General features: G+C 51.2%; 2 protein-coding genes across 2 annotated transcripts in view; one reads left to right on the top strand and one right to left on the bottom strand.

Annotated features, from left to right (window-relative positions):
• The window catches only part of RELT (RELT TNF receptor), a 12,873-nt gene extending 9,784 nt beyond the window's left edge, over window positions 1–3,089 (top strand). Inside the window, exon 13 of the mRNA XM_042893284.1 lies at window positions 3,020–3,089. Within this exon, the coding sequence (XP_042749218.1) occupies window positions 3,020–3,089 (70 nt within the window). The remainder of the gene's footprint in view (window positions 1–3,019) is intronic.
• Window positions 506–12,949, bottom strand: part of LOC122192663 (protein FAM168A-like) — a gene marked incomplete at its 5' end in the record, with an annotated part of 14,732 nt that continues 2,288 nt past the window's right edge. Inside the window, 4 exons of the mRNA XM_042893285.1 lie at window positions 506–5,183; window positions 5,581–5,711; window positions 6,838–7,012; window positions 9,075–9,217. Coding sequence (XP_042749219.1) covers window positions 5,599–5,711; window positions 6,838–7,012; window positions 9,075–9,217 — 431 coding nt within the window. The remainder of the gene's footprint in view (window positions 5,184–5,580; window positions 5,712–6,837; window positions 7,013–9,074; window positions 9,218–12,949) is intronic.

The raw sequence follows: 12,949 nt of genomic DNA, 5'->3' as shown, positions 1-12,949 counted from the left end.
TTGGGATATGGGACAACCCATGGGTTGGGGTCCCTCATGGCACACCAACCACCTGAGGGCAGATGGCCACGTTGGGATATGGAACAACCCAAGGGTTGGGGTCCTTCCAGCCCCACCGATGATTTGGGGGCAGGTGGCCATGCTGTGACATAGAACAACCCATGCTTTGAAGTCCCTCAAGGCTCACCAACCACCTGGGGGCAGATGGCCATGTTGGGACATGGGATAACCCATGGGTTGGGGTTCCTCATGGCACTCACCAACCGCCTGAGGGTAGTCGGCCACGTTGGGATATGGGATGACCCCCGTGTTGGGGTGTACCTTAAGGCCTGCCAACCACCTGGGGGCAGATGGCCATGTTGGGATATGGAACAACCCAAGGGTTGGGCTCCTTCCAGCCCCACCAACCACCTGGGGTCAGGTTTGGAGGTAAAACCCCATCGCTTCGCCAACTCAAAAAAAGACAAAACCAAAACCAAAACCAAAACAACCCACCGACCCTCTTCCTTTTTTTTTTTTTTTTCTGGAAACATTTTAATAGTTATCGAATGTTCTACATCTTACAGTAAATATCGTACAGTTACAAACTCTTGGCTGAAATCTGTCAGGGAGATCAAGAGCTGATCTTCAGAACGGAAAACGGAACGGAAAACAAATGAGAAAACCCAGATTTACACTTCATAGTCACAAGCCGCGGCTGCGGGGCTTCCCAACGTGTCAGTTCGAGGCCATGTTCCCTACACACCGTGGAGACTTGGAAGACGTGTTTACTTTTTTTTTTCTTTTTTTTTTTCTTTTTTTTTTTTTTTTTGTATTTACCTATTTTTTTTAATATGTATATATATTTTTGCTTAAAGAGTTCCAATGCTGTTTAAAAACGAGCGGATCCCAGCTGTCCCGTCGGTCAGAACGGGCCAAGAAATGAGACAGAAAGATGGATGGGGGTTTGCTCTGCTTGGTGCTAGGGCACGAGGAGGCTCTGTGGTTTTGGGGGGGCAGTTTTGGGGTGCCCCCTCGTGCCCTTTTTCCCCTCCCTCGCTATGTCTCCCAATGGTTGCAGCCTTGCAGCTCCATCCCAAGGATGCAATGCTGAGGCGTCGCGTTGGGCATTTTCCTACAAACTCATTGCATCCAGTTGGGGAAAGCTGCCATCAGATGACATCTTTTGCTATTCTTTTTTTCCAGACACTCCAGAAAATCCATTATCACCTGATTGCTGGTGACTCTGTAAGTGCCAAATGGTGACTCCTTGCCACAGCTCTCCTTCCTCCCTTCCTTCCAGGCTTTCTGCCCTATATTTCCCTATAGCAGAGCAACAGCGCGTCGGGGCCATGGGGAGCCAACAGCCAAAGGGAAAAGAAAGAGATGGAAAGCAAACTGCCACGGGTTAAAGCCATGGGGAGGACATCAGGGTGACAGAGGCAGAAGGAACCGCAGCCCTCACTTGGACTGAAAATATTGACCGTTTGACCAAATAAAACTGAGAAGAGGACTTAAGAGGACACAACGGCTCTTATTGCTGTCTTTGGCTGGTTGGATTTGAGCACTGAACGCAAACCCCCATATGGGAGGAGTTTCTTGGTATGCCCTCACTTCCCGGCCCCACTGGGGACCACTTTATGCCTACCACGCTCCTCAAGAATAGCAAACATTTGTCACCAAACCAAGGGGAAAAAACAAAACAAAACAAAACAACTTTACGTAACACGGTAAAAAGTGCTTCAATTACACACCCAAGCTGCAAAGAAGCTTTACAGGGTTGCTGCTGCCCATCAGAGCCGGGAGCTCCGGGCTTTGCGTGGGGCTGGGGCAGCACAGGCTTTGAGTCCTGCACTGCAGTGCGTTGTGGTGCAGAAGTCGGAGGTGGGATCAGGCAACGGCCACAGCTGTGGTTTGATAACAATTTTCTTAACACTTTCCCCCTCCTCTTCCTGGAGTTTTGCTTGGCCTCCATCACCCCCTGGGACATCCTAACCTTGCTCTGGCATAGAGCGTAGCCCTGTCCCCCCCAGTGAGGGAAATCCCTTTTCTTCCTGCTCACCAACCTTCACCATCACCAACCCAACTGCAGCGTGTGATGCTTGGGTGTCCCCAGTGGTGTCAACCCAGGGAGCTTTGGCACCCCAGCAGTCGGGACAGCAGAGTGACAGAGTCCTGCTGGGTTCCTTTATCTCACCATGAGGAATGTCAACAGAGAAAGAGGCAGCGCCTCCAGGAGCAAACCTTACCCACAGAGTTGACCCCGGCTTCAACCCACTCTACAATCCCACAACTCCGTCCCTCCCAGATGGTCCTAAAGGTGCCAAGAGGTCAAGGTTTAGCAATGGAAATCCCATTCCACCCCAAATCCATCACCCCACGCTCCAAAAGCCCACCTTGCCATCATGAAATGAGATGAGTTGGGGTTGGAGAACTCTGTCCCAGGGTGGGAACTGGATGGAGCTGCTCACAGCACAACCATTGCCTACTCACCCCTTGGTCCTGCACTCGCACCGCGCTCTACCCCATCATGGGTTGACTTCCCAACCTGCTCCTTCCCAAACAAATTCCACTGGGGAAACCACCCTGAAAGGGGATCGAATATCTCCCCAGAGGGCTTCCCAAGCCCCCCAGGGTCGGCCCAAGTCCCAAGATAGGCTCACCACAACAAGGTTCGCCTCCTCACGCCGTGACGGCGCCACTGGGTATTTCTACCCAAGCACAATGGGGAAGATTGACGAAATCTGCCACTGATCCAAGCAGAGGGATCAAAATAAAGCCACCTGACCCTCGTCAGGTCTCGTCTGTGGTAACAGATGGAGGGGTTTTCCCTTTTCCCTTCTAACTTTATAGCCTCAGCCTGTTTTGATGAAAAATCTGTCATTTTCAGACCAAGCCTGAAATTCAGAGCTTTGATTAGGGGGAACTCCAAAATGCCTTTAAAAAAACACAGTGAGGAGGAGGCCGTGTCCATCTGGGGGTTCCTCTGTGCCGTGAACGGCACTTCACCCCTCAAACTCAGCCTTTTCTCCCCTTTCAGCAGCGCACCCCGCATCTTCCTGGCCAAGGCTGAGAATTCAGACAGCTCCTCCCAGTGCAGGGATGGCTGAGCAGCCTCAGGGCAGTGTTGGGACTCACTGCAGTGCTGTTAATTCACTAAGGACCTTCCTCCATCACAACAACGCGTTCCAGCACCGACAGACAGCTCCTGATCCACGGGCAATTCCAACACTAAGTCAACAATATTGTGAGAGCCAAAACAATTTAAAAAAAAAAATAGTATTTGAGAGCTCTTCGGTTCCTGTGATTTGTGATAATGGTGGGTTGGTTTTTTTTGTCTGTTTGGTTTTTTTGCCCATGTTTAATTGCAACCTGTTACAGAGGACAATGTGGTTTCCCTACTTCCAAACGTCCCCCTTCCCTTTAAGTGCTGAGCCTATAGGCAGGGAGGCTTTCCAAAGCTAAACAGGGGGCAACACTGTGATTAATTACCTCTTTTTTTTTTTTTTTTAACTTTTGTTTTTTTTTCTTCTTTTTTTTTTTTCTTTTTTTTTTTCTCCGTTTTATACAAAATGAAAGTGCAACACAATGAAACCACGTGGTGGAAACCCTCATGACCTCCTCCACCCACAGCGCTGGCGTTCAGGCTTCACCACTTTGTGTCCTTTCTGTCCTCTGACCGAGGGCAATTGGAGCTTGCCTGGGTTTCCATTAAGAGCAGAAGAAGCAACCAACTGCCCCCCCACTGACCTGACAACCAGCAGCCCCCAGTCCTTTGGGGTCCCTACAGAGGTTTCTCTCCTTATTGGACTGATTCCCATCGAGAAGGATCCAATTCCTTGCAAGGCTCTGGGATGGCTCCTTGGGACCACTCGCAAGGATGGATGGATGGATGGAGCTCCTTTGGCACGTGGAGGGAAAACCATCAAAAAGCAACACACGACGATGATTGCATTTTTCTCTTAGGAAAAAAAAAAAAAAGAAGAAGAACTTTTGTTTCTATGCTGTGTTTAGGGGTAAGAATTGAAAAGTAGCTCCAGCTGCCTGCAAGTGCTGCCTGTTTGACTGGGACACCCCAGAGGACCCAGGAACAGCCTCACGTTGCCTCTGGATGCAGAAGATTACTTTATTGCTATTGCTGCTCCTTACCCCTACTATCTCCCAGCCCAACCAGCTGTCTCCACAATGCCAGGATTTGGGCTCCTTTGCTGACCCCAATCCAAACAGCCCAACGAATGGGAGCACCTCAACCTCCACGAAGGCTCCTCTCCATCCAACCTCCTTTCCCAAATCCCCAGGCTCTGTAGAGCCTCTCCAGCCTGGAAATCTCTCTTCTCCCACCCCACAGCATCCCTGCACACCTCTGCCCACGAGCAGTGGCCAGGAAAGAGCTGCCCGTGCTGGGACACGGCCAGCACACAGCATCCCAGCTTCCCAAAGGCATCGCTGCCCCTCGATTCCCCTTGCACCAAATGCCTCTGCCCAGTTTTGAAAAGCAGACCCAATGGTGAACAGTCCTCCTACTTCCTAAAACAAGCGTGTTACGTCGCTAGTTATATTCTCTTACTCCTACAAATAAGGGATGAGTTCAGCATTTCACTGCAGATAATGCATCATCATCTATCACGACAGCTATCTGGAAGACACCAATTTTCCTGTAATACGTTAAGGAAGATTAAATAATTTATGTTACCCAACTAAAAATACCCAAACCAAATTGGAATAAGCCTGCCTACCAGCGCTGTGCTTTTCACATAGTACCCTGAACATCAACCACTCTTACTAGTCAAAGGAAACCTAGGCTCTTGTCAACAACAACAACAACAAAAATAACAATAATAAAAAAGGATGAGAAGAACCCAAACGAACAAGAAGTGGGGATCTCTTTGCACCACTCGACTGGGCAATGCTGAAAAGTGAATATGCTGAGCTGTAAAACGATAGGACCGAAGAGAGAACTTTACTATTGCTCAGTGTCAGTATGTGTTACACGACTGATGTGGGTCGGGGAGAGGGAGGAGGGAAGGAAAATAAAGAGGCAGAAGATTAGAAAAAAGCAGCTTTTACAAAAACCACTAAAGAATGCATAAAGTGACCCTTGCACTTTTTTCTTTTGTTCTTGCAAACAGACGAGGTGCTGCAGTCCAGCGGCTGCAGCCCCGATGTAAGACTTGTGTAGTTGCATACAATGTTTGACTTCGGATCTGGAAGAGAGCAGACACGTTGCAGAGGGGTTAGGAGCACAGGGAGGGATGTCCTCTTTGTCCTGTGCACTTCAGTGTGCATGAAATGCAACACTTGCTCGCAGGTAACGCCTGGCAGTGGGCACAGGACCTCTATGACCACCCAATGCCCAATGACCGTGTCCCCAAGTGCCACATCCCCATGGTTCTGAGCATGGGCACCCCACCACTCTGTGGGCAGCCCGTGCCAGTGCTTGTCTGCTCTTTGGAGAAGAGATTGGGAAGAAATTCTTCCCAATTTACAACCTAACATCCACTTAGAGCATCCCTTGGGCAAGCAGCCTGCAGGAGGGGCTGCCCATGGTTCCGTCCCCGTGTCCCAGAGGCAGAAGGAGGGCAGTTCTCTTGCAGCACTTACATGACTTGGCCAGTGGGTTTACCAGTGCGGCGGTACGTAGCTGTAGGTGGGGGTTCCTTGAGCCCGGTACGTTGGCACAGAAACTGGATGTGCTCCGATGGCAGTGTGTTGTGGGGTGGTCAACAAGGTTCCTGCAGCGACAGCGAGGAGAAAAGCTTGGCATGAAGGTATCATGGCACAAGGGGGGTGAGAAGGGATCGCTGTAACTCAGCACCGCGTGCAAAAGGCTTTGGAGAGCCCCGAGGGGCAGAGCCCAGAGATCCCAGGGGCACACCAGGAGCATTCCCTCCTCTCTGAGCCATGATATGTTGGGGATTCCAAGTGAGAACGTGCCCGGTGCCTTCAGCAGACACAAAAATGGCACTGGAATGCCATTTAGGCACTGCAATGGATGCCCAGGGAGGTGGTGGAGTCACCGAGCCTGGGGGTGTTCAAGGAAAGGCTGGATGTTGTGTTGAGGGACGTGGTTTAGTGGGAGCTGTTGGGAATGGGGGAACGGTTGGACTGGATGAGCTTTGAGGTCTTTTCCAACCTTGGTGATTCTAAATGGAGAATACAGTCTCAAATGTCTCTGCTCTAAGAGTAACAGGCTGCTCTTCAGGGCATCCCACATGCATTAATTAGATCTGCCCACTTCTCAGTGCAAGCAACACTAGTAAATATCTTGGAGTGGTTCTTGTGAGGCGCAGGCTGCAATCCCTCCATGTAACAGGGAGTCAACAGAGCCCTATTTCTCCACTAATGCAGATGCAAATGGGTGAACAATGCATAATTCAGTGCACAATGCTATGAATTGTTTTGTGCAGAACTGCTGAGGAGCAAAATAGAAGGTCTGGAAAAAAAAATGGCCCATAGCCTTGCTCAGTGCCTTCATGTGCCATCAGTTAATCACGTTTTACCAGGGCTGAAATAACCCTGTGCATACAGCACAGGATTTGAGAGTGATGTGTAAACCAAGGTTAATGCTCGTTTCATTGTGTGCAGCAGGAGCAGAAGCGTCTTAACAAAGAGCTCGAGGGTAGAAATGCAACTGTGGGTGGAGAAGGGCAAGCTTGGCTGTTGCTTTGTTTGTGGAACAGAGTGCAGAAGCGTGTTCCTCTAGGGCACAGCAAATGGAAGAGCTCCTCTGCGACCTCACGGGTGATATCAGCATAAGGTGCAAATGAATTGATTTCTGCCGGCGTGCGTTGCTTGGGTTGTCCCATCCAAGAGATGAACCCACTGCTGTGGATCTGCGGGGCCAGGGAAGCTTCTTACCTGCTGACATGGCCATGGTGGTACCAGCGACCATCCCCATGGCCACGCCGTTGGTCCGGGGCGCAGCGACGGGGGCCGGGTAGATGGCCGACGGGATGCTGTTGGGCTGAACCACAGTGGTGTGATGGATAACGTGGGGCTGTGCCGCGTACACTGGCTGGGTGTAATAAGCTCCCTGTTTGAGGAAGGGAAAACACTCTGTCATCCCACAGAAAGCCCACGTCCTGTGCATGTATTGGCACGGCTGGTCTCAATGGATGGGGCACCCACAGCTTCGAGGCACGGAAGAGAAACCCCCCATTCCACATTTTTTCCCATTCTCTAGAAGTTCTCCCAGCCTCCACCCCTTTCCCCCAGGACAATTTCAAACAGAAGGATTTATTTATTCCTCCAACGGGAATGGGGTTGGCATCACAAGCCAACCCCAGTGCCATAAGCACTGGAACGGGCTTCCCAGGGAGGTGGTTGAGTCACCATCCCTGAATGTGTCTAAAAACCATTTGGGTGTGGTGCTCAGGGACATGATTTAGAGGAGGGCTGTTAGGGTAGGATGGCTGGATGCAGTTGGACTTGATGATCTTTAATGTCTTTTCCAACCTGAGCAATTCTATGATTCTACAATCGTGGGTAGGGGGCACGGCTGCAATGGGTCAACTGGGTTGGACTCAATGGAAAAAGCAGTCTTTCCCAACCTCAACGATCCCACACTTTATGCTGCATGATTTGATGGGATGAAATGGGGCTGGGTCCAAAATATATTGGCTGCTGGCATGCAAAATGAGCAAGAGATGGAAAGAAAGGAGGAACTGTGGCTGCATCTGATCCCAAAGGGCCAACGTCGGCACGGGAAGCGGGCAGACAAAAGGGAGCACCGTCTCCTCAGGTTTCCAAAGGGAGACAGAGGGGCTCTGAAACCTGGGCTGCTGAGACCTGAGGGAGTTGGAAACAAGGGGGAGAAAATGGGTGGGAGGAAAAGAAAGGAGTCAGCAGAGAAAGCCCCACATCCCATGTAACGGCGATCCCGAAACGTGAGCAGTGCAGTGCTGCGAGAACAGGGAAGGTCAGAAGGATCAGAGAGCTGAGAACAATGAGAGGAGATCTTATTGCAGTTTGGGGCAGGCGTGGGAGAAGCTCCAAACCATTTATGGATGAAGGGGGGAAAGGAGAAATGGATGAACTATCAGATTACTTCTTCCTTTCAGGCTGATAGGGCAGACTGTAGGCACACTGCATTACACTGGGGAAGGGAAGAACTTGCCAAGAGAGATGAGGAAGGGGACAGAAATCAGCCAGAAAGCTTTCTGGTAGAGCAGAGCACAGAGCAGCTGATGATGGTGTCACTGGGATGCAGCTGCACGCCCAGCTCAGGATCAGGACAGGACACAGCCTTCAATGGATAAATACTGGTGATGGGTGGATGGTTGGGCTGGGAGATCTTGGAGGTATTTTCCAACCTTGGTGAGTCTACGATCCTATGATTCAGCTTTCCCCTGCCTGTGCTCATCTCAGCAGCCAGCATCTTCCTTGCAAAGTGCCTGTGCTCAACACCAGGCTCCATTGGTTCCAGTGCAGCAGGGGTCAGCCCATAGGGTTAGGTCCCAGTGGTGGCAAAGAGCAGCCTGGGCCTGATGACAAAACTGCTGCCAGCTTTTGTGCCAGCTGATGGGGAGCACGTCAGGAACCAGCAGAGAGCACCTGAGCACACGTCTGACCCCAACAGCTTCCCCTGTGCTCAGCTAACGGAAACTAAGTGGACAAAATGGAGCAGAGGAGATGCTTTGGACTCAACCTGGCATGGAGAAACCAGGTCACGGCTGCAGGAGAAGTCCTATTTGCCATTTAAGTAGAAGGAAAAAAGCCAGGAAAGCTGCAGGGCCAGAGAGTTGCAGGGAGCTCATTATCTCCTGCAGGAAGGGGATTATTGGAGGACACCTGTCCAACATGGGGTCTTGGCTGTGGTGCATGCCTGGAGGCAGTGGCAATGTTGGAAGAGGGAAGATGGCACTGGGAGCCCAGCCAGGTGCTCAGGGACACAAATCTGGGTCATGCTGGTGAAGGTGACACAGGGGGCTGCGCCATGGGAAGCAGGAGGGCAAGGCATGGAGATGCCACTGGGAAGGGGACCTCATGTATGACATTGACGGCCGAGCCCCAACATTCAGGTGTGGGATTTGGGGACAAAAGGACTCCAGGGAAGATATCAGGTGGTGGTGGGAGATGCAGAGTGAGGCACGTACCTGGGTGTACAGGTTCTGCTGTGGGTAGGCACTTCTGATGGGGTACATAGCAGTTTGGTACGGATTTGGAGACGGAGAGTAGGGAGGAGGCGCGTTGTTGCTCTGGGTTGGTGGGACCTTGTAGGGAGTCCCCGCAGTGTACCCTGGCAAAGAAAGACCAAAGCAGAGGAGGTGAGGGGGAGGTTTGCTCCTGGTGAGACAGCCACAGGGCTTACAACTTTGGCCCCAGGTCCTGCTGCCCCCTGGAGCTTGGCTGGGAGAGATGCTGTTGGTAGGAGGGATGCAGCTGCAGCATCACTTAGAGCAAAGGGGATGGACTGTGGGGCAGGAGGGAGTCTTATCAGGGGGAAAAACAGCCTCCCAGCTGAGAGAAGCTGCCAAGGGCAGCACCAGCATCACAAACATCCAACCCCCATGCTCACAATCCACTGCAACCACTGCTACCCAGTGCAGGACCCTTCCTCTGGCTCTTCCCTCTGCAAAATAGGGCATCCAGCTTCAAATCCGCTGCCTGGAGGTATTCAGGTGTCAGCAGCATTCCGAGGGCTGGATACGGTTGTTCTTGCCTGGAAAGGGCTGCACTCTGTCCTCCAAATTGCTGCTTACATGAGGTCGATGAGCACCCAACATCTCAGCACAAAAAAGGCAATGCACGGCCCCACAGGACTCCATGCAGGCTGGGGCTGCAGAATCAGACCCACTTGCATGTCTCAATAGCTCTGGTTCCTGAAATTAAGTTTCTTCCCCACTCTCCTCCCCATGTTTTTGTCCTCTCACCTTTCCTGCTAGAGGTGCAGTGGATAAAAGAACTTTAAAGCTGTGGGATCTCACTTCACAGGGCAGCACTGCTGTCATATCCCCCCAAAAAGCAGCAAGAGGAGGGGAAAGGCTCCCCTTCCATTCAGCTGTGGGGCTGTGCCACCCAGTTTCTCTCCAAGTATGTCAGCAGAGAGCAAGCTCTATAGCTGCATGGTACTGTGATGGCACTGTCAGTGTTCAAGCAACCAGAAAGCAAATGCCCAAACCCACAAACCCACTATGCTGGTCCCTTCATGTCCCTAAGAACCTACTGGGGATGTGAGGCTTGTTTATCACCACCAAAAGAGTCCCTGTGCCTCCGAAGGTCCCCTCATGACAACAGCTGCTCCTCCAAAAACTCTGTATCTGCAGGCTCTGTGCACTGGTGACAAGAGCAGCAAGTCTGCTCCGTGGCCATTAGGAAAAGCCATTAGCTCTGTAGTGAGTGCACACTGCTGAGCTCTAAGGAAAGCATTTGATAGGTGCTGAGCTGATGAATTAAGATGAAGAATCCATCCCAAAATGAGGAAATCCATCCTAAACAAGATGGGGAAATCCATCCCAAACAAGGGACACCGAGATCATATCGGCTGAGCTGGCACCTGATGACCATGGGTGGAGCAAGGAGATGCTGGAGGACTGATTCTCTATTTTTTGTGTTTCCATTCCAGGTGAGAGTTCTCTCCAAGGCTTAACGGTTATTTTGGAGGAAGAGCCCATGATTGCTATGTGCACATCTGTGCTGAAGGGCAGATGTGGCACCTGGGGATGTGGTCAGTAGGGATGGGTTGGGGTTGGGTTGGGAGATGGGTTGGGGTTGGGTTTGGGTTGGGTTGGGAGATGGGTTGGGGTTGGGGTTGGGTTGGGGTTGGGTTGGGAGATGGGTTGGGGTTGGGCTGGGTGAGGTGATGGATTGGGGTTGGGTTGGGTTGGGGTTGGGGTGGGAGATGGGTTGGGGTTGGGTTGGGGTTGGGTTGGGTTGGGGTGGGGGTGGGGGTTGGGGTGGAGTTGGGTTGGGGTTGGGTTAGGGTTCGGTTGGGGATGGGTTAGGGTTGGGTTGAGGTTGCACTTGGGGCTCTTGGAGGTTTCTCCAACCTCAGTGACTCTGATTCTGTGATTCCACTTCTGAAGTCTCAGTGGTTTTGAGGTCACTCTTGCAGTGAAGGACAAGAAGGAACTCACTCTGTTGATGCCATACAAGGAACAGATCCCACTGGTGGGACAACACTGAATAACATGGTTTAGTGTGAAATACTGGTGGTAGGTGGATGGTTGGACTGGATGATCTTGCAGGTCTTTTCCAACTTGGTGATTCTATGATTCTGTGATTCTCCAGCACTAAATTGGGGGAAAATCCTCAAGAATTCTTAAAGCTGTGCTTTAAGTCATCTTTGAGGGCAGATGGGGCCCATAGGCCCCAAACACTGAGTAGGATGGAGAGGAGAAATTCAAGGCTCAGCAGAGTGGTAACACACCCCAACACTCAGACATAATGAACCCATCAGCACTCAACACAGCAATTAATGAAGGACAAGATTTCAAGTTTGCTAATACTCAGTGTGAAGATAATAAGGAGTTTTCCAGGGACTGCAAACAGCATCTTGCGGCCTTCTGAGCGCTGCACATTTGGAATAAAAGTGTTAATTAAACACAAAGGGTCTGATTCCCCTCCTGAGACTCATAGCAGAGTGCAGAATGGAATGGAATAGAGAGGGGGAACCCTGTGCTGGAGCTTCTGTGTGCTGGAGGGTCTACGGGGAGAACTCCATCCTGTTGTAGGACCAACACGAAGAGCTGTAGGGCAGCAAGGAGTTGTACGGTGATGAGGAGCTGTAGGGCCACCATGAGGAGGTACAGGGCCATGAGGAGCTCTAAAGCCATGAGGGGCTGTAGGGACACCATGAGGAGCACTAGGGCCATGAGGAGCTGTAGGAACACCATGTGGAGCTGTAGGGCCATGAGGGGCTGTAGGTCCATGAGGGGCTGTGAGGCCATCACAAGGAGCTGTAGAGCCACCATGAGCAGATGTGGGGCCATGAGGAGCCATAGGGCCACTATGAGGAGCTGTAGGACCTTGAGGAGCTGTAAGGCCATGAGGAGTTGTAGGGTCATGAGGGACTGTAGAGACATGAGGAAATGTTGGGCCATGAGGATTTGTAGGGCCATGAGGAGTTGTAGAGCCATCACAAGGAGCTGTAAGGCCACCACAAGGAGCTGTAGGACCATGAGGAGCTGTAGGGCCACAAGGCCAACCCTCAGCCCACTCCGAATGCAGAATGGACCTTGCTGCAGTTTCCCCACTGCTGAATGACAATTTAACTGCTACATTAAAAAAGGTGTTAAACACAACAGCCCAGGCAGATGCAACCCTTATTCTTTATAAAACAATGGGGAGAAAAGCAAGCAATCCACACTGGCTTGCAGGTAAAAGCAGCTCATAGCCAAGTTTTAATGTCACATAATGATTTGTGCTCCTCTCAGACACGCATGTCTGACAGCTAATTTTAAAACCTGATTATGACAACCTCAGGAGGATTAGGAGTTCACCCAGCCCATGCTGTGGTTCCACAGAGGGCTGGGATTTTAATAAAAAGCAATAGCAAGCGTAGGAGCTCCAGCTCCTATTAAAATTGCTGATTAAATGCCTCATACCACCCCAGAAATCTCAACCCCACGGATCCTACAGTGCAAAATTGCATTGAATTGCATGAATTTTTATCCTAAGGGTGATGGGGAATGAGGCGAGGTGAGGATGAAAGCTCTGTGCCGAGTTCTGCACCATTCACCCCAGGAGCATGACTGCAGGAATGTGATGCTTTGCTGATGATGCCCATGGAAAGCTCTTAAGGTCTGGAGCACAGCGCTGTGGGAATGGCTGAGAGAACTGGGATGGGTCAGTGTGGAGCTCAGGGGAGACCTTATAGCCCTACAACTCCTGAAAGGAGGTTGTGGTGGGGGGAGGGATCAGCTCCCACGTAACAGAAACAGAGGAGCTGGAAGGCCATGAAAGGTTGTAGGGCCATGAGGGGCTGTAGGGCCATGAAGGCTGTAGGGCCATGAGGGGCTGTAGGGCCAAG

The sequence above is a fragment of the Lagopus leucura genome, unplaced genomic scaffold (assembly GCF_019238085.1).
Source record: "Lagopus leucura isolate 7727_CA_CO unplaced genomic scaffold, USGS_WTPT01 177-5_obj-0_obj, whole genome shotgun sequence".
Lineage (NCBI taxonomy): Eukaryota > Metazoa > Chordata > Aves > Galliformes > Phasianidae > Lagopus > Lagopus leucura.
This window is presented reverse-complemented; position numbering and strand designations above follow the sequence as displayed.